Source organism: Manis pentadactyla, chromosome 10, assembly GCF_030020395.1.
Source record: "Manis pentadactyla isolate mManPen7 chromosome 10, mManPen7.hap1, whole genome shotgun sequence".
Lineage (NCBI taxonomy): Eukaryota > Metazoa > Chordata > Mammalia > Pholidota > Manidae > Manis > Manis pentadactyla.
The window spans coordinates 66,158,908-66,180,729 of NC_080028.1; the positions used below are offsets into that span (position 1 = coordinate 66,158,908).

Sequence of the window (21,822 nt, forward strand, 5' to 3'; positions counted from 1 at the left end):
GCCATCCTGCCCAAAGCAATATACAGATTCGATGCAATCCCTATCAAATTACCAACAGCATTCTTCAATGAACTGGAACAAATAGTTCAAAAATTCATATGGAGCCGCCAATGACCCCAAATAGCCAAAGCAATCCTGAGAAGGAAGAATAAAGTTGGGGGGGATCTAGCTTCCCAACTTCAAGCTCTACTACAAAGCCACAGTAATCAAGACAATTTGGTCTGGCACAAGAACAGAGCCACAGACCAGTGGAACAGAATAGAGACTCCAAACATTAATGCAAACATATATGGTCAACTAATATCCGATAAAGGGGCCATGGACATACAATGGAGAAATGACAGTCTCCTCAACAGATGGTGCTGCCAAAACTGGACAGCTACATGTAAGAGAATGATACTGGATCACTGTCTAACCCCATACACAAAAGTAAATTCGAAATGATCAAAGACCTGAATGTAAGTCATGAAACCATAAAATTCTTAGAAAAAAACACAGACAAAAATCTCATGGACATAAACATGAGTGACTTCTTCATGAACATATCTCCCCAGGCAAGGGAAACAAATGCAAAAATGAACAAGTAGGACTATATCAAGCTAAAAAGCTTCTGTATGGCAAAGGACACCATCAATAGAACAAAAAGGTATTATACAGTATGGGAGAATATATTCATAAATGACAGATCCGATAAAGGATTGACATCCAAATTATATAAAGAGCTCACACACCTCAAAAAACAAAAAGCAAATAATCCAATTAAAAAATGGGCAGAGGAGCTGAACAGACAGTACTCTAAAGAAGAAATCCAGATGAACAACAGACACAAGAAAAGATGCTCCACATTGCTAATTATCAGAGAAATGCAAATTAAAACTCCAATGAGGTATCACCTCACACCAGTAAGGATGGCTACCATCCAAAAGACAAACAACAACAAACGTTGGTGAGGCTGTGGAGAAAGGGGAACCCTCCTACACTGCTGATGGGAATGTAAATTAGTTCATCCATTGTGGAAAGCAGTGTGGAGGTTCCTCAGAATGCTCAAATAGAAATACCATTTGACCCAGGAATTCCACTTCTAGGAATTTACCCTAAGAATGCAGCACTCCAGTTTGAAAAAGACAGATGCACCCCTATGTTTATCACTGTACTATTTACCATAGCCATGATATGGAAGCAACCTAAATGTCCATCAGTAAATGAATGGATAAAGAAGATGTGGTACATATACACAATAGAATATTACTCAGCCATACAAAAAAAACAGATCCTACCATTCACAACAACATGGGTGGAGCTAGAGGGTATTATGTTCGGTGAAATAAGGCAGGTGGAGAAAGACAAGTACCAATTAATTTCACTCATATGTGGAGTATAAGAACAAAGGAAAACTGAAGGAACAAAGCAGCAGCAGAATCACAGAACCCAAGAATGGACTAATAGTTACCAAAGGGAAAGGGACTGGGGACGATGGGTGGGAATGGAGGGATAAGGGCGGGGAAAAAGAAAGAGGGCATTACGATTAGCATATGCAGTGCGTGGCAGGCACGGGGAGGTCTGTACAACACAGAGAAGACAAGTAGTGACTTCACAGAATCTTATTATGCAGAAGGTCAGTGACTGTGAAGGGGTATGTGGGGGGGACTTGGTGAAGGGCGGAGCCTAGTAAACATAATGTTTTTCATGTAATTGTTGATTAATGGTACCAACATAAAAAATTAAAAAATTAAAAAATAAATTCCATCTATAGTCCAAAGAATTATAGCCCAGATGAAGAGATTTTCACTACTGGGATGAGAAATATTGTACTTTCAATGGCTCCTACATCCCTCTTTGGGTCTCTAATGGCCATTCTTTCTCCTCACTTAGGGAAGCCCATAATCGAGGTGACACGTACAGTAGCAGAATTAGGAGAGGCAGAAGCAACAAGAATCTGGAAAGAAATCAGACCTGTTACTCACAAGAAAAATTTACAGGACCCTATGAAGGTTACGAGGACCCAGATGTGGTTTGATTTAATATGGGCAGGAGTAGATGGAAGGAAATTAGATGGAAAGTACAATAGGATCTTACTAGAGCTATGGCAATAGCTGAAACCAGAGCAGCAGTTCCAGACATTAAGACCAAAGAAGCAGAGGTCAGAGTCAAAGCCACAAGTCTGGCCTGCTTGCCGGAGAATGAGCCAACCTCACTTGAGTCCAAACAGGAAGGTGATTGGGGCACGTTTTTTGACTGAGGGAAAGGTCAAGGTTTCCGACCTGAGGGACCAGCGGGGGTCCAGGGGCCACATGTTGAATTAGCTATCCATTGGTTCCCAGTGAACATACAATGTGTCCTGGCTCTGGTGGACACAGGGGTTGAATTTTCAATGATTCATGGTAACCCTGAGTGGTTCCCTGGGACCTCCACTATCATAGATGTATATGGGGAGAAGGCTATCAGAGTGAAAAAACTCCATATCCCTTTAGGAATAGGGCATCTACCCCCAAAAGAGTATGCTGTGTATATATTTCCTATTCTTCAGTATATTTTGGGGATTGATATCCTGCAGGGTCTATGGTTACAGAACACTGCAGGTGAGTTCAGACTGAGAGTATGTGTGGTGAAGGCAGTTCTGAGAGGGCATGCTAGGCATCCACCCATAGCTTTGCCTGTGCCTAAGGGGGTGACTAACACCAAACAATACAAACTCCCTGAAGGATATAAAGAGATTGCAGAAACACTCCAGGAGCTGAAAATGTGGGTATTATAAAGCCCACATATAGTCCTTTAAATTCTCCAAGGTGATGAGTAAAAAAGCCAGATGGCTCCTAGCGTATGACTGTGAATTACAGAGAACTGAATAAAGTCATACCCCCCATGCATGCTCCTGTCCCCTCTATTGCAGGCCTGATGGATACCCTCATCCATGAACTAGGAACATACCATTGTGTGGTAGATCTTGATAATGCCTTCTTTTGCATTGATATTGAGCAGAAAAGTCAGGAACAGTTTGCCTTCACATGGGAAGGACGGCAATGGACATTCACCATCCTCCCACAGGGATACCTCCACAGCCCCACCATCTGTCATGGACTTGTAGCCCAGGACTTGGTTACATGGGAGAAACTGCCAAAGGTGCGGCTGTGCCATTTTATTGATGATGTCATGCTTACATCGGATTCTCTTTCAGATCTAGAAGATGTAGCACCTAGACTGCTGCAACATTTACAGGAGAAAGGATGGGCTGTGAACACCACCAAGGTTCAGGGACCTGGCTTGTCTGTTAAATTCTTGGGGGTCGTCTGGTTGGGGAAGACCAAATTTATACCAGAAGCATTTATAGACAAAGTCCAGGCCTTTCCTACCCCCACATCTGTAGCATTGTTCAAAGAGATTCTGGGTCTTCTAGGCTACTGGAAAGTATTTATACCACACTTGGCGCAAATTCTGAAGTCCTTATACCAGCTGGTACGAAAGCGTGTCAGGTGGGACTGGGATGAGACATGTGCATCTGCCTTTACTACAGCAAAATGGGCAGTCAAGTCCGTACAAGCCTTGAGTGTGATAGACCCATCAAGGCCCTGTGAGCTGAATGTTCATGTCACTGAGGATGGTTATGGCTGGGGTCTCTGGCAGTGGCTTGAACGAACTGAACTCACCAACCCGGTGGATTCCGGTCACAACTCTGGAAAGGGGCAGAGGTACGATACACTTTGATAGAAAATCAACTGGCTGCTGTGTATCACGCCTTGCTGGCTACAGAACCCATCACTGGAATGGCCCCAATAAAGGTAATAACCACCTATCCCATCTTGGGGTGGGTACAAGACTGGACCCAAAAGCCAAGGAGTGGTGTGGCACAAACACCCACACTAGCCAAGTGGGGTGCTTACCTACAGCAGTGTAGTGCCCTCTCTAGTAGCCCCTTGAGTGAAGAACTCCAATGCTTATTGGAGCTAGTGACATATACTAGTGAAAAGCAGGAAGAACTTGCTTTTGAACCATTAGTAGTAAAGAGTCCCTATCAGGAGGGAAGAACCCCTATACCTGAAGATGCATGGTACACAGATGGCTCCAACTGTGGGAAGCCCCCAAAATGGAGGGCCATAGCTTTCCATCCTAAGACTGAGACAATATGGATGGAAGATGGTGAGGGGAAGAACAGCCAATGGGCAGAGTTGCAGGCTGTGTGGCTTGTGATCAGCCAGGAGCCCTCCCCTATAGTTGTCTGCACTGACAGCTGGGCTGTCTATTGGGGCTTGACCCTGTGGCTACCAACCTGATACTATTCCACCTGTCTGGTTGTTCACCAACCCCTTTGGGGGCAAGAATTGTGGCAAAACTTATGGGTCTGTGGTCAGACTAAAATAATTACAGTATACCATGTGAAAGACCATTTTCCACTGGCATCCCCAGGAAATGATGAAGCACATAAATTGGCCCAGATACATTGGTTGGAAGGAAAGCCTGCCTCTGATGTAGCCCAATGGCTACATCAGCGTTTTTCATGCAGGGCAAAAGACAATGTGGACTGTAGCCTGTCGGTGGGGCTTTCCTTTGACCTTCAAAGAAGTTAGTAGAGCCCGGCAGGAGTGTGTTGTGTGCTCCAAAAGGGACTTACACCAAGTTCCACAGCAACATGGGATAATAGCTAAGGGGCCTATACCTCTCGTCAGGAGGCACATAGACTATATTAGGCCTCTACCTGTGTCAAAAGGATATTGATATGCGATGACTTCTGTGGACACAGCTACTGGACTTCTGGTTGCTTTTCCTACCCATTGTGCAGACCAGCAGATGACCAAAAGAGGCCTGGAGCATCTCTTTGCTGCCTATGGCTGACCACAGGTAATTGAGAGTGATCAGGGCACCCATTTTAATGGACATACACTACAAGAATGGGTACTACAGGTGGGAATCAGATGGAAGTTTCATGTGCCATATAATCCTACCATAGGAGGCATGATAGAGAGGCACAATGGCTTGTTAAAATCCGAACTAAGGTCAGACAGCAATAGTCTGTGGGGATGGTCAGCCCGCTAATGGACCGTGCTACAGCGTTTGAATGAGAGACCCCAAAAGGAAGCTCTGAGCTCCATTGACATGTTAACACATACGGTTGCCTCCCCTATACAAATGCAAGTATAAACTAAGGAAGAATCACTGAAGCCAAGGTTTGGCCACCAGAATAACATCTTGCTGCCAGCACCAACTGCAGTGAACCCTGGAGACTCCATTGAGTGGACATGGCCTTAGATCTTTCGACACATGGACCAACGATGGCTGGCTCTCCTGGCACCTTGGGGACAAGACCTGGAAGCTGGCCTCCTGTGTATGCCTGGAATAACAACAGAATGGCCACCAAAGGTTACAGTAGTATATCCTGAATGGCCAGAAGGTAAGAGCATCTTACTGGGGAGTTTTGTTTTACCATTATGGCCAGTGCGTGCACCTCCAGTAGCACTATATATAGACCCTTCAGTAACTCCCAGGGGGAAAGGAGTAAAAGTATGGTATACTAGACCTGGATGGGACCCCCTTCCTGCTACAGTCCTATCACAGGACCACTCTTTTGCATTCATCCTACCTGATGGACAAGATTTGCCTATGTTGGTAGCATTAAAACATGTGTCTTATTGCCCCTAAAGTCTTTGTGGATTGGGAATTTCCTCTGGCTTGAGGATTATTATAATTTTTGTTATTAGGAACCTCCTCTGGCTTGAGGATTATTATAATTTTTGTATCAAAATCTTGCTGTATCTTGATTTTTATTATCTCTAAGTTGTTGTTATCCTCTGTTGCTATTGTGGAGTCTGGTTACAGTGCTCCAGCTTTCTCACACAGGGACCATTGTGGAAGACTGAAAGCATGTAGATCGTAAGGTGAGAATCCTGTAGGGGTGGAGTGTGGGAAAGTTTGGGTTCTTATGGCCAGGATCCTCACTGAACTTAAACCACCTGATGACGTAACTGGCCTGTTACTAGGCTGCCGCTTCCAGACCTTTAGGCAATAAGCTATTATTGTGCTATATAGGGAGTTCAGCCCAGTACTCTGGGCAGAGGCAGAGATGCTAGTGCTCAACCTACCCCCGGGTCAACAAGCCGGATAATAAACCCTTTCATACCAAAGAACCTTTGCTGTGAATTTCTTTGGTCACACTGAATCCATAACATACTTGCCCGGGGCTTAAACCCATTGGCAAGAAACCTTGAAATAGGAATACTGAAAGGAGAGGTAAGTTATTTTAAGGACATATTCCTCCATCATAAAAAATTGGTCACAATATAAGAACAAGGGATTTCTGGGAAAATGATGAGAGTAGCATATTAAATCCCCTCAAACATCCTTATAAAAGCAGACAGAGCAACTTAATAGTAAACCAAATTGATGGACCACATTTACAACAAAATTAGGTCACAAGGTATCTTCACAAACCCAAATACAGTGAATAGGAGAAAACATGACAGCTAAAAGTCCTGAGTTGGCTCAGCCTTTGTGGAATGCAAACATAGAAACATTGAGGAATCTTTACAGCTGAGGACAGGATATTCACCAGTTGTCAATTTGTAGCTAAAACAAGGAGGGATTTTGCCTAACACAGCAATGATCTCTAGGAAGGTATGAAAGGACGAGAGCATTGCAATCCCACTGAATTCCTGAAACTGATAAAGCACAGAGCCCTTCTAGAAGAGTTCCACACTGAAGTGGGGGGAAAAAAAACTTATTGAGAACTGAATTACTTAATCAGGATGAGGGCAATAGAAATTAAGAAACGAATGTCTAGATAGAAGTGGGGGAGGGGAACTGAGTAAAAAGAATCTCATATTTTTAAATACTAACTGAAAAAAACAGATGAGAGATCTCTGCGACATTAGAAAGTTATTCTGAAACAAACTTCCTGTCAAAAATCCAGAAACTTTATAAAAAATTCAAATTTTCATATGAAAATAAGCATCGAATATATAGCTATTTAGAATAAAATTGATGAGGAGATAATACAAAATACAAACACTATATATACTAAGGCAAAGTAGGTAAGAGTAAATTTCTAAACAATGAAGATGAAAAATAACAAACATTAGCAAATCTTTTAAATGTGCTGACATCATTTTAGTTTTGGAAATATTTGCATTGTTACATAGTAACTACATGGGTGTGATGTGGGATATGATAAATAAGTACCTATTGAACAAGCAGCAAGAGATTCTTGGGAAAATGACTGATTCCAGTTATATGGGTAAAATTGCAATATTTCCAGAATCTCCTTCCTGATCTGGCCTTAGTTCACCTCCATATCAAAAGGTGTTTTCAAGGGATGAGGAGAAGAAGACCACAACCATACCAATAGGTGATTACATGGGGGAGCAAGGGTGTATCTGGACAGTAGAGGTTGGGTGGGGTCCCTTCTTCTGCATCAGTGTCATGAGAAACATGAGCGAGCAGAAGTGGATGACAACATGTAAGCAATAAACGGGTTTCTCCTACTGTGTTTCTCCCTTTGACTGATTTAGATTTCAAAGTTATTTTGCCCCACGCCAGGAAAATATTTCCCTCCCACAGTTACATCTGGCAGTAGTCGGTAGGACCTCAGAACCCAAAATCTGTCTTCATGGGTGTGACCCTTGAGCGGGCTGACCCTAGAGATGGCTGGAAGCTCCCCGGAAGCTCCCCTGTGGATGGTGGGGAGGTCCCAGTGGCTGCAGCAGCAGAGGGTGCAGCTTCACCCAGGAGCCCCCTATCTGTGGAGCTTCCAATTGGGGAGCGTCTCATGCAGAATTGGTCCAGGGTAAAGCACTACCTAGAGAGGTAGGGCATTCCCCAGAATTGGGGAAGGGTGGAGACACCAGAAGCTGTAGAATTAATCCTCTGTGAGATAGAAGACTGCGTAGATGCCCTGCATAGCAGCTGGGATTGTGGGATGTCTTTTTCTTAAGACGTCTGCATATACAAATTTAATAAAATAAAATGGCCTTTTATATTTAGTGTGAGTATGAGTTTTATTTAAACATTATATCAAATATTTTTTACATCAATAAATATACATCTAAAAGATATTTAAAATACAGTAACCTATTAAATGGCTACGATTATTTTATTGTAATTATATATATATATATATATATATATATATATATATATGTATATATATATTATTGGGCTACATGATGTGAAAAAAATAAAGACTTGGTTATATATTGATATAATGCTCCCTTAGAAATTTTGTGTCAATTTATACTTTATGTTCTTTCCTATTTTCTACAATTTGCCAACTGCTTATAACCTTTAAATTTTTCATAATTATTTTTCTATTTACCTAATATAGTCTCATTGCTGAAAAATTGAAAACAAGTAAGAACTTAAAACTAAATTTTAAAACCAGGTATTTGAGATGGGTTACTGAGAAATTTCCCTGAACCCTTATCATCATGAACATGTCATCACAGATGACTCATCAATCTTTGGTCAACTTATGTCTTAAACGCTATCTTCTTGTCTTTTGATTATTAGGATAAAGCACAATTTTTTTTTTGAGAGGGCATCTCTCATATTTATTGATCAAATGGTTGTTAACAACAATAAAATTCTGTATAGGGGACTCAATGCACAATCATTAATCCACCCCAAGCCTAATTATCGTCAGTCTCCAATCTTCTGAAGCATAACGAACAAGTTCTTACATAGTGAACAAATTCTTACATAGTGAATAAGTTCTTACATGGTGAACAGTGCAAGGGGCAGTCATCACAGAAACTTTCGGTTTTGATCATGCATCATGAACTATAAACAATCAGGTCAATTATGATTATTCGTTTGATTTGTATACTTGATTTATATGTGGATCCCACATTTCTCCATTATTATTTTTTTTTGTTTGTTTGAATAAAATTAAAGCACAGTTTTTTAAAACTGTGGGGAAAAAAACATGAAATCTACCAACTTAAATTTTTTAGTATAATATATGTTTTTGTTGGCTATAGGTATAATCCTGTGCAGCATACATATAGAGCTTAGAGCTTATTCATTTTGCTTGACCAAAACATTATGCTCATTGATTAGTAACTCCCCGTTTCCTTCTTCCAACCCCTGGCACCATTGTTCCACTTTTTGTGCCTGACAGTTTGAATATTTTAGATACCTCATATAAGTGGAATCATGCAGCATCTGTCCTTCTGTGACTGGAATATTACACTAAACATAATGCCCTCAAGATTCACTCATGTTGTCACATATTGAAGAATTTTCTTCTTTTTAAGGACTCAATAGAATTCCATTGTATGCATATACATGTTCTTTATCTATTCCTCTGCCCATAGACACTTAGGATGTTTCCACACTGAAGCTTGATTTTTATAGATACATTCTATTTTGTTAAGTTTGTTTCCACATCTTGCCCATTCTTCTTTAAAGTATTTCTTTTCTATCTTATTATTTCAAGAATTCCTTATACATTTAATGTACAAGTCTTCTATCTGCTCTGTAGAACTTCCAAATGGTTGGCCTTTAACTTAAAAAAGTTTTTCCTCATGTAGTCAGGGTCCGTGTAGTTAGCATTGTTTCCCAACATAGTCTCATGTTACTTTTGTTGGGTATTCTGCATTTCTTATATTTGCTACTGGGAATTTAACTGTTTTTTACTTCCATTTTCCAATATTAAAGAACTTGGGAATTTGTTTTTAATGCATGGTGTGAGATGGGAAAAATCATAGAAGTAAAACTAAAGTTTTTCCTATTTTTCTTCCAAATTTCAAGTTATTTACAAAATAAATTTGATTTAGACATTAATGGTGAAATAAAAAGCACCTGACCATATTAATTCTGTCAGTTCTCCCAATTTTTTTTCCCACTGATTAATCTATTATTTGACTAACTGATTAAATTGACATAACTTTTTTTGGTATAAACACAGTCTATGCACATGCTGATAACAACCACTTGAGATTTGTTTATTATAGGAAGTATATCATTTAAACTAATCAACAAAATTATATGTAATTTGACATAATATTTGAATAAGACATCATTACGGGTAGTTCTCTTTTCTATACTAAATATTTTTTAAAATAACTATGAAAGCTAAATATTTTATTTTATAATTGAATGATAGATTGGCAAGCCATCAACTGTACTGTGCTACAGAGCTCTTAAACTCTGATATGTTCTAGCATCCCATACATATTCTTTAATATTGTTCTTTTTTCCAGTTCACCCAGAGACAATCACATTAAGTTTAAGGGTCAAAGAGCTGAAACTAATGAGTTGCTTCATTTAGCATTTTTAATGATTTCCATCTTTGTCACAACTGCATTTATTTATGAGACCCATTTATAACTAGTATAAACACTTCCGTTTTTTCATTTTACATATAGAGAGATGACGACAGTACAATAAGCAAAATTTTGGCTCACTGACAGCATGACCAAAGTACAAAAGCTCAAATTTGCAAACAAGACATAGCTTAGGAGTGACAATATATAATGTAATAATATGTGAATTGTAAAAATTCAAACGTAAAAGGCAACATTTAGAAATAAAAATTATATTCCAAGTGTCATGGCATATTAATTTTAAGAATACAACAGAAAATTAAAATACTTATTTGAATAGTATATAATTATCTATGAATTATTAGACTGTAATTGAAGAAAAACATGAAATCCTTCTATCCGATCTTAATTTACATTTCCTAATCTTCTTAATTTCAATAAATTACATCATCATTCAGTTGCTTAGTCGAAAACTTTGACGTTATTTAATTCCTCACTTTTTCTCACATCCCACACCCTACACAACAGTAAACCTTCTTGTTTTTACATCGAAATTACACCCAGACTCTGGCCACTTTTCACTCTTGTCCCAACAACTGTTTTCTTTTGCATCCACTGCATCTATTGGCCACCTAAATGGTTCCCTGCCTTTGTTCTTGCTTCCTTATCAGTAAGGTGCAATGTTAACACAGTAGCTAGATCTATTCTTTTAAAAAGTAGATCATATCATGTCACCTCCATCCCTAAAATTTTCTAGTGGATTTCTATTTCATTCAGAGTAAAATCTACATCAGTTACAATAGCCCACTATGCTGTAAAATCCCTTTCATTACATCTCTGTTCTGACCCGCCTCTCTTGCTCCCTTGCTGACTGCTATAGCAACACTGGCCTGCCTGCTAATCCTGGAATACGCGAGGCGGGCTCCCACATATGCACTTACTGTGGAGTCAGCCTCCAGCTAGCTATCTTTTCTCAGACTTAGTTTGCTTTCTTCTTAATTTCATTATTCATGAAAAATACCTTCTTTCGTTATGCCTCCCAAACCCACCTAATTGTAATGCCAACACCACCTCTCCTGACCCTGTTGGATTCCCCCAGAGGAGGACGCCGCCCCAAATCACTCACAGAAGGCGTCTCTTGATGCAATAAGCAAGAGGAATTTATTTAGAGACCAGCTAGCTGGGGTCCAAGTGTCAGCCCGACGCAGCGGGTCTCAACAAGGACCCCGAGCACTCAAAACCAAGGGTTTATATGGCATTTTCAAAACACTTAACTCTTAGTAATTTTCCACAGCTGCACATTATCTTTGCAAGACATACATCCTGGGGTTAAGCGAGAGCAAGATAAGACCACTCCTCAATTGTTAGGGAGGTTCTGCACGATAAGCTTGGTATGTAGGATTAACTGACCAAGGTTAGCTGACCGAAGGCCACAGCTGCCCCCATCCCGGTGTTCATGATTAACTTGTTTTCCGAGGCCTTACTCAGTTCCAGTTTTTTTTTCTTTAAGTCACAACTTCAGAAAACTGCTTCTAGGCCTTTAAGATGGCTACTCTTATGCTAACTTATTCTCATTCTTACATTTCCCCACTTCTCTTTTTGGGGCATTCCAATCATGGAATGTTTGTTTCTTCTTGATGTGTGAGCGAGTGATACTGTTGTCTTAGCATTAGTACTTGAACAGCACTTACTCTCTCTCTAACAAAAGATATTAGCCGGTTCAAAACACAGGGACCAAAAGTAAGAAGCAGAACAAGAATGAGCAAGGGTCCGACTAAAGTGGATATCAGAGTTGTGAGCCATGGGGACTTAGTGAACCAGGACTCAATAGACCCTGGCCAGCCTCTCGCTCTCTCTTTCTCTGGTCTAGCCTTTCCCTAAGCTTTGACATTGAATCTCTTACTATTCCGGAGTGGTCTGCATAAAAGCAGCATTCTTCTCTTAAAGCTGCACACAGTCCTCCTTCTTTTAGGAACAGCAGATCCAGCCCCCGTCTATTCTGCAAGACGACTTCAGAAAGGGAAGTCAGAGATTCTTCAAGTTTGGTAATGGATTGTTCTATGGTTCTTAAATCGTCATCAATAGCTGCCCTCAGTCCTTCATAGTGTTGGTTCCCTTGGATGATGGCAGCTGTCCCTGTTCCCACTCCTGCTGCAACTCCTATTCCTAATAACATGGCTAGAGTCAACGAGACTAATTCTCTTTTATACCTATGTCTAGGGTCGAACTCGGTTACAAATGAGAGATCGTCATGATACATTAGTCTAGGCACTAGTAGGACCATAATACAGAAATCATGGGAGGAATCAAAAGCAGAGGTGGAAACACACGGGGTTAGTCCAGTGTTACAAGCCCACCATCCCTGACGGGGAGGGACTAGATATCAGTTTTCACCTGAGGAAACTATGGGTATGGTTTCATTACACAAACTCTTATGGGTTGAGGGAACTGTTCCTAAACATTTACCTTTCCCAGTTACTTCAGTTAGGGTTAACTTCTTGTGGCTTCCCCAACTACAGACCTCATGGCTAGTTGTATTATTGAAACTACCTGACAGTCCCAACCCTTCATAATAAGGAGGTCCAGAAGAAAAACATAACCAACAGGATTCGGTAACTTTAGGGTTGGAGACATTCAGAACTAAGAACGCCCCCTCGACGAGGTTGAGGAGGCGCTGTCCGGTACCAATAAAAGGAACCACCTGGTTAGGAGGGGATATGGAGGGCTGGGGGTGAGTAGTCATAATGATGGGATACTGCTTTGGAGTAGGTGTTGGAAGACGCAGCTGATCTCGTAGGACAGTATTAAGTCCTATCAGAGCAGCTGCAAGGGCCTGGACGCTGAGTCGCACTCGTAGAAGGATTCCACTCGGGGGTGTCTGGTGGAGATACAGTCCCCAAGTCAACCCTCCTGTTCCCCATCGGGGGTCTTTCTTTCCCTGTTCTGTAAAGTTGAGTCTAAGTAAGTTACAATTGGGGCTGTACTTCACTCGAGTGCATGGTCTAACAAAGGAAAGGTGGATAAGCTGCGGGCTCACAACCCATTTTTTTTCTCCATCATTGGAAGTGACACAGCTCCATTGTGCACAGTAGAGGGACTCAATTCCTCCACAATTCTGTCTTTCTGCTCCCGTTCGAAACCCTGGGCATGCATAAAATCCATTCCTACTTACAGAGACTCGGCGTTGCTTTTTCCGCCAGTCTCCTCCTCCCATCCCATCTATGTCAGCTACTTTATCTAAATTAAAATATAAGTCCGGGAACCAAGTGCCCAAAGGGGCAATATGGGTGGTGTGATTATACTCTTCTTGGGTCTGCCCATTTCCTACTTTCCAGGTAAGCAGATAAGGGACATGAGGATTAAGGCTCTGGGGGGATGGAAACAGCAGGAGCATTAGAATTACTAACAACATAGTTCCTTTTACACAAGCGAAGCTTAAGAGGATTATCAGTCCGAGTTACTCGCCAGTCCGAGTCCGACGGGGGTGCCTTCTTTAGATGTGAAGCGTGTATCCAGGAAGAGACGCCGTCCACTTTCACAGCTGTGGGAGTATTCGGGAGGACGATGAAAGGTCCCTTCCACCGTGGCTCGAGGTTTCCTGTCTGGTGCCTTCTCACGTAGACGGGGTCTCCCACCTGGAACTGGTGAGGCACTGAGAGGTCCTCTGGCCGATAGGCTTCCTTGATGGAGGCCCACACCTCTTTCTGCACAGCCTCCAAGGCTCGTAACCTTTCAAGCAAAAACTTATTAGTTGCACACTCAGGGAATGTATGAAGATGTGCTGACTGAAGCGGGGCCGGGGCCCCAAACATTATTTCAAAAGGCGTTAGTCCAAAGCAGCCGGGAGTGTTCCTGTCTCTAAACAGGGCAAAGGGAAGGAGGACCAACCAATTACATAAGCCAGTCTCTATGGACAATTTAGTCAATGTCTCTTTTAGAGTTCTGTTCATCCTTTCTACCTGTCCTGAGCTCTGGGGCCTGTATGCACAATGCAATTTCCAATCCGTCCCCAGGATCTTGGCCAATCCCTGACTTACCTGGGCAACAAAGGCAGGGCCGTTGTCGGAGCCGATTACCTTTGGGATCCCAAATCTGGGAAATATCTCTTCAAGGATCTTTTTAGACACCGTCTGGGCTGTCTCAGTTTTTGTGGGGAATGCCTCTGTCCATCCTGAAAATATGTCTAGGAAAACTAGAAGGTACTTATATCCATACTTAGCAGGCTTAATTTCAGTGAAGTCAACTTCCCAATAAGCTCCTGGGCGATCTCCTTGAAGTCTTTTTCCAGATATTGCTTGATTTTTGCTTACGTTTACTAATTGACAGGGTACACAATTTTTTACAACCTCGTCAGCCAATTTTCCTAATCCAATAACATGATAAGGGGAGTCTCGAACCAAGGTTTTTAGATTTTTTGCTCCCAGATGTGTCAATTGATGTAATTGCCTTAAGTATTCCTCTGCCTCTCTTTGGGGCAGGACAACTTTCCCTTCTTCAGACTTGTATATCTCTTGGGGCGAGAAATTTTTGAACCCTAATTTGTTTATACAAACGAGATCTTCAGGTGTATACTGGAAGCTCTTAATGTGGGTGGCTTCCGGACATACTTGGAGGGGCAAAATGTTCATTCCCTGAGCCGCTTGCTTTGCGGCTTGGTCTGCCCTCCGGTTTCCTCGAGCTATTGGAGAGTCATCTTTCTGATGTCCAGGGCAATGTATTATTGCTACTTCCTTAGGCCTATGGATGGCTTCTAGCAAATCTAAAATCTCTTGTTTGTTTTTAACATCTTTCCTGGCAGAAGTTAACAGCCCTCTCTGTCTATAAATAGCCCCGTGTATATGAGCAGTGGCAAAGGCGTATCTGCTGTCAGTGTAGACGTTAAGTCTCTTACCTTCTGCCATCCTTAGGGCCTGAGTCAGGGCGATGAGTTCTGCTCGCTGTGCAGAGGTGCCCGTTGGGAGTCCACTGGCCCTTATAATCCGGTCATCATCTACTACTGCAGCTCCAGCCATTCTCTTACCATCCATGATGTAACTGCTCCAGTCCGTATACCAAGTCAGGAGTCCCGGTCCTCCTAAGGGCTGATCTTGCAAGTCCTGGCGGGTGCCTGTCTCCTCAGCCAGGATTTCCTGGCAGGTATGAAGCACTTCCTTCCCCGAATTGGGAAGCAGAGTGGCCGGGTTTAGAATGGCAGGGGGGGCAAACTCCACACGATCACGATTCAGGAGTAAGGTTTGGTAGTGAGTCATTCTGGCATTCGACATCCATCTTTCGGGTGGCTGCCGAATTACACTCTCCAACGCATGCTGAGCAACCACAGTAAGTTTCTGTCCCAGTGTCAGTTTGTCAGAATCTTTAACTAGGAGGGCCACGGCCGCCACTACTCTCAAACAGGCAGGCCATCCGCTACTTACTGGGTCTAATTTTTTTGACAAATAGGCGACAGGTCTCTTCCAAGGTCCCCATTGCTGGGTCAACACTCCCCGAGCCACTCCACTCCGTTCATCCACAAAAAGGACGAACAGCTTAGTCACGTCTGGCAAGGCCAGAGCAGGTGCCGACAGGAGGGCCTTCTTGATCTCATCAAAGGCCTATTGCTGTTCAGGTCCCCAAACAAACGGGGCTGCCCCTTTGGTTAGGGGGTACAGGGGGGCGGCTAAGGTGGCATATCCAGGTATCCATAATCTACAGAACCCTGCTGTTCCCAGAAATTCGCGGACTTGGCACAGAGTAGTAGGGACCGGGATCTGCGTCACAGTCTGCTTTCGGGCTTCAGTAAGCCACCTTTTCCCTTCTCTCATGGAATACCCTAAATAAGTCACTTGTTGTTGGCAGATCTGTGCCTTTTTGGCAGATGCTCTATACCCCAGCTAGCAAGTTCAGTCAAAAGGGCTTCAGTGGCCTCTTGGCAGACTTCTTGTGTAGGGGCGGCTATCAGCAAGTCATCAACATATTGTAACAAGGTTACCTGTGGGTTGGAGGCTTGGTAAAAGGCCAAGTCCTGGTGTAAAGCCTCGTCGAAGAGGGTAGGTGAATTCTTGAATCCTTGTGGCAAGCGAGTCCAGGTCAATTGTCCAGTAGTTCCTGTGGAGGGGTCCTTCCACTCAAAAGCAAACAGCGGTTGGCTACTCTGGTGCCGGCACAAACAAAAGAAGGCGTCTTTTAAATCTAAGACTGTATACCAAGTGTTTTCTGGGGCCAGAGAACTTAGCAGGTTATAAGGATTCGGCACAGTGGGATGAATGTCCTGTGTTCTCTTATTAACTTCTCTTAAATCTTGCACTGGTCGATAATCTCCTGTTCCCGCTTTCTTTACAGGCAGCAAGGGAGTGTTCCATGGGGATTTACATTTTACTAATATCCCCTGCTCTATGAGCCTCTGGATATGGGGCCTAATTCCATCTCTGGCTTCTTTACTCATTGGATATTGTCTCACAGTTACTGGTGAGGCTGAGGCTTTCAATTCTATGACCACCGGGGGCTGATTTACAGCAAGCCCCATACCTGCTGTCTCCGCCCAGGCCCCTGAAAACTGGTTGAGCCACCTTTGATTAACTCGGGAGGGTTCTGTTTCCTTAAAAAGGCGGTACTCGTCTTCTAATCTTATGGACAGAATACTTAGGCCCAAAGGTTTCTTCTCTCTATCAGTCACTCGGGTATCTTCAGCCTGAAAGGATATTTGGGCCCCGACTTTGGTCAAGATGTCTCTTCCTAACAAGGGTGTAGGGCATTCCGGTATAACAAGGAATGAGTGGTTTACTTGTCCCACTCCTAAGTCCACTGTTCTTTGGGTAGTCCATGCATATTGTCTCTGACCCGTGGCCCCGAACACCCAAGACTTTTTACTAGAAAGGGGGCCTCTAGCTTGGGTCAGTACTGAATGTTGAGCACCGGTATCTACCAGAAACTCAACGGGTTGCCCCTCCACCTTCAGAGTTACCCTAGGCTCGGGGAGGGGCTCCGAGCCACGTCTTCCCTAATCCTCATCTTCTAGCAGAGACAACACCTTCTTCGGAGGTCCCCGCGGTGGTTTCTTAGGGCATTCTTTCACCCAATGCCCCTTCTCCTTGCAGTACGCACACTGATCTTTATCCAAAGGTGGTCGGTTGCCCAGGGACCCTGCCTTACTAGTTCTACCACTAGAGGGCGGGCGTCCCTTACTTTCTACTACTGCGGCCAAGATCTTTGTTAAATTTCTCTCATACTTCCTATCCCTTTTTTCTTCTTTACTTTCCCTTTCCTTTTTCTTCCTTAACTCCTTCTCTTCCTCAGTCTCTCTCTTATGATAAACTTTCTCTGCTTCTTTCACCAAATCCCTCAGCGACAAATCCTGTAAGCCTTCTAGTCTCTGAAGCTTTTTTCTAATGTCGGGTGCCGATTGTCCGATAAAAGCAAGGGCCCCTGAAGCACTATGCCCCTCAGAAGTGGGATCAAAGGGAGTATACCGCCTGAAGGCTTCTATCAGGCGCTCTAAGAATACTGTGGGTGCTTCAGTGGCTCCCTGGCTGACCTCTCTTACCTTGGCCAAATTGGTGGGGTGTCTTGCGGCCCCACGGAGACCTGCCACCAGAGCCTGATGATAGATGGTTAGTCGCTCCCTACCTTCTGGAGAATTAAAGTCCCAGTTGGGTCTAGTCAACGGGAACCCCCTCTCTATGTCATGAGGGAGTTGCGAAGGTCGCCCGTTGGTTCCAGGCACATTCCTTCGTGCCTCCAGGAGAATCCTCTCTCTCTCTTCCGTGGTGAAGAGCACCTGCAAAAGCTGCTGACAGTCATCCCAGGTGGGCTGGTGGGAAAACATCAGGGACTCTACCAGACCAGTTAGTTTCTGCGGTTCCTCTGAAAAGGGCGGGTGGTTAGCTTTCCAATTATACAAATCAGCAGAGGAGAAGGGCCAGTATTGCAGAGGTTGGAAAGGCGGGTCCCCTTCTTCCCCAAGGATGGGAACTCCATAAGACCGGAGAGGAAAAATACCCGGTGGGTCCAAGGTGGCCCCTCGGCGGCGCCGAGTTCCCTGGGCAGGTCCTGGAGCCAGCCCCACTGCCTCAGCATCAGGGACTAAGGGTGCTGGGGCTGGGGGCGCCGGGAGTGCCGGGGCTGGGGGCGCCGGGGGGTGCTGTAGGGGCGGGAGAGTAAGGAGGGGGAGGGGGATCATCAACCATAAGCAAATCTTGAGTATCGGGGTAAACTTTGGTAGTTTCTTTTTCCTTTTTCTGAGGTTGAGTCTGGGCAGTTAAAATTCGAGGGCCCATTTTATTTTGTACCCAGGGCTTTACCCAGGGTGGGGGGTTCTCCACCAACTCTTGCCAGACTACAATGTAGGGTTGCTGATCCGGGTGTCCTTGAGACGAATCCTGGAAGACAACAGCTTTTACTGCTAATAAAGTGGGGAGATCAAAAGTCCCCTCCGAGGGCCACCCAACATTGAAGGTGGGCCATTCGGAGTTACAGAAAGTCTGCCAAGGTCCCTTTTTCACTTCTACTGACAAGTTATGTGCCCTCGCTCTGACTTCCGTCCAATGATCTAACGTCAGGCTAAGGGGGGTCGTCACTGCCTGTCCCACTGTCAGTATAACAATAATTAGACATGTAAAAGACACAAAAAACAAAGACACACACAAATTAGACACACAGCGGCCGCGTTTAGTTCTTCTCAGAGTCTCAAACAGAAACCGAAAGGAATCAGAGGGTTGATACTCTCGGCGCCCAAAAACCAACCCTATCTCATCAGGTTCACTTTGCCGGAAAAACAGACAGGAGGCTACCAGGCGTCCCTGGCCCCCCAACCTCCCCGAGGCGTCCCCCAGGGTTGCAGCCTGCGGTGCTCCTAGTACATCTACCGACCACAGTCGCGACCCCTTACGGGACCGGGACGGCTGCCAGACAACGGGTACCCTTTCAGAATTCTGACCAGTCTCACTGAAAAACAGAAAACAGAATACAGACAACCCAAGGCGCCACTAATCTTACCTCTTCCTCCAAGAGCGACTTCGGGAGTGAAGCGGGGTGAGCGCAGATCCCGGACGAGCCCCCAAATATTGGATTCCCCCAGAGGAGGACGCCGCCCCAAATCACTCACAGAAGGCGTCTCTTGATGCAATAAGCAAGAGGAATTTATTTAGAGACCAGCTAGCTGGGGTCCAAGTGTCAGCCCGACGCAGCGGGTCTCAACAAGGACCCCGAGCACTCAAAACCAAGGGTTTATATGGCATTTTCAAAACACTTAACTCTTAGTAATTTTCCACAGCTGCACATTATCTTTGCAAGACATACATCCTGGGGTTAAGCGAGAGCAAGATAAGACCACTCCTCAATTGTTAGGGAGGTTCTGCACGATAAGCTTGGTATGTAGGATTAACTGTCCAAGGTTAGCTGACCGAAGGCCACAGCTGCCCCCATCCCGGTGTTCATGATTAACTTGTTTTCCGAGGCCTTACTCAGTTCCAGTTTTTTTTTCTTTAAGTCACAACTTCAGAAAACTGCTTCTAGGCCTTTAAGATGGCTACTCTTATGCTAACTTATTCTCATTCTTACAACCCACCGTTTCACACAGCATTACCACAATCTGATACACTTACTTTACTTACTTATATGCATTTGGCTTGTGTCCATACAAGAATCTAAGCTCCGTTGAGATAGGCATGTTCCTATTTTGTTCACTGCTGTGGCAGCCCAACACCTACATTAGTGTGTGAGACATAGTTACTCGCCATAAATATTTATGGAATGAACGGAAGACTGTTCATTTATTATCACAATGTATTCATTTGGCAACTATTTACTGAGTCAGGCCCGCGAGGCCCCACTGACACTTCCGTCAGGAGATGCAGAGGCCCCCAGGGCTCCCCTTTTCTCCGCAATCGCAGAGCATGCTCGCAGCTCGCCTGCAGGCCAGTCACCTCCCGCCTACTGTAAGAATGAGAATAAGTTAGCATAAGAGTAGCCACTTTAAGGCCTAGAAGCAGTTTTCTGAGGTTGTGACTTAAAAGAAAAAAAACTGGAACTGGGTAAGGCCTTGGAAAACAAGTTAATCATGAACACCGGGTTGGGGGCAGCTGTGGCCTTCGGTCAGCTAACCTTGGTCAGTTAATCCTACATACCAAGCTTATCGTGCAGAACCTCCCTAACAATTGAGGAATGGTCTTATCTTGCTCTCGCTTAACCCCAGGATGTATGTCTTGCAAAGATAATGTGCAGCTTTGGAAAATTACTAAGAGTTAAGTGTTTTGAAAATGCCATATAAACCGTTGGTTTTGAGTGCTCAGGGTCCTTGTTGAAACCCGCTGTGTCGGGCAGACACTTGGACCCCAGCTAGCTGGAATAACAATAAACCTCTTGCTTGTTGCATCGATCTGCCGTGGCCTTCGTCTCCTCACTGGGGGGGAAGCGCAGACCGGAATAAGGCCGTTGGGTCTTACACTACCTGGTGGCGCTGATCCACGTGTGGCCCGGGAAAACCCGTAAGCTGCTCTCTCACACCCTGGGCTGCAAGCACACCTTAGTGTTAGTAGGAAACACCGTCTGGGCCCAAAATGGCTCAGCTCCTGCCCTGGGCTTCTGTCACTCATCAGAAACAGAGATCAAGGCCCGTGCAGGCGCCCTTGTCGCGAAAGGCAGGAGAGCTGTCGGCTTATTCCCAAATGCGCGCCGATTCCCGCCTTCTCACCACAAAAGAAGGCTGCCCCACCCAGTCAGGTATTTTCTTGTTTTCTCTTCCTTGCTCTTTATTCTTTATCCCATAAAAAATTTCTTGCCTTCTGACATGTTTTGCTATTCCCAGGAAGGAGACTGTCCACTTTGTAAAGTGTTAAATAACGTTTGTTTGTATCACCTCAGTTGTCTTCTTTAATCATTTTTAACAGCTTCTGACGAGGAGGAATGGTGACCGAAGCTGACTGCCGACTGGACTAGGCGGGCACAGGCGGGGCGCGGCTGCGGAACCCTCGGCGGTTCCCCCTTCTGTCGGTCACTGCCGTCGGCCTCGGGTGAGTCAGCAGGATTCGGGCGCCGCTCTGCGCACAGCGCTCTGATCCAAACGTTATTTTTATGTCTATCTGTCATCTATCCAGCTACCCACCTACCTACCTAATCGAATCTACCTACCTAATCTGTCTTGTTCCCACAAAAGCTCTGAAGCCCAGAAAGGTTCTGGGGTTTATTAAAATTTATTAAAACGTTCTAAGTTCCAGAATGTCTCTGGGGTTTGTTAAAACAAGAAAATATTCAAACGACATGGGTGATTTTATATATATACCTATATATATGTATTTAAAATTGAAACTAATAAATATCCATGAGAAAAACAAAATAAATGCTCTTTATCAGGTTGAGGAAGTATTTTTCTTTTCCTAGTTTGATATATTTTATCAGGAATGTATCATTTATCAGGATATTGCCAAAATATTTTTGGTGTTTTAAAATGATCAATTTAAAAAAAATTTGTTTGTTAATACAGTGAATTACATCAATTGACTTTTGAATGTTAAGTCAACCTTTCATTCCTGAGTTAAAACCAACTTGATATTAATTAATTATCTTTCTTTACAGTTGGAGTCTGTTTGCTAAAATTTTG

The 21,822-nt window shown here is 43.8% G+C and overlaps 2 protein-coding genes across 2 annotated transcripts; both read right to left on the minus strand.

Moving 5' to 3' along the window:
* Nucleotides 1-13,636: 13,636 nt before the first annotated feature.
* On the minus strand, nucleotides 13,637-15,442 carry LOC118913446 (uncharacterized). The gene is made up of 2 exons (XM_036887465.2): nucleotides 14,288-15,442; nucleotides 13,637-13,979 (listed from the first exon to the last, which is right to left on the minus strand). The coding sequence occupies exons 1-2, from the start codon at nucleotides 15,275-15,277 to the stop codon at nucleotides 13,698-13,700; spliced, it is 1,272 nt and encodes a 423-aa protein (XP_036743360.2). The 5' UTR covers nucleotides 15,278-15,442; the 3' UTR covers nucleotides 13,637-13,697.
* Nucleotides 15,443-16,127: 685 nt separating this feature from the next.
* LOC130679350 (IQ motif and SEC7 domain-containing protein 2-like) lies at nucleotides 16,128-21,311 on the minus strand. The gene is made up of 4 exons (XM_057487951.1): nucleotides 21,121-21,311; nucleotides 20,033-20,159; nucleotides 17,853-18,366; nucleotides 16,128-16,380 (listed from the first exon to the last, which is right to left on the minus strand). The coding sequence occupies exons 1-4, from the start codon at nucleotides 21,309-21,311 to the stop codon at nucleotides 16,376-16,378; spliced, it is 837 nt and encodes a 278-aa protein (XP_057343934.1). The 3' UTR covers nucleotides 16,128-16,375.
* Between the last annotated feature and the right edge of the window lie 511 nt (nucleotides 21,312-21,822).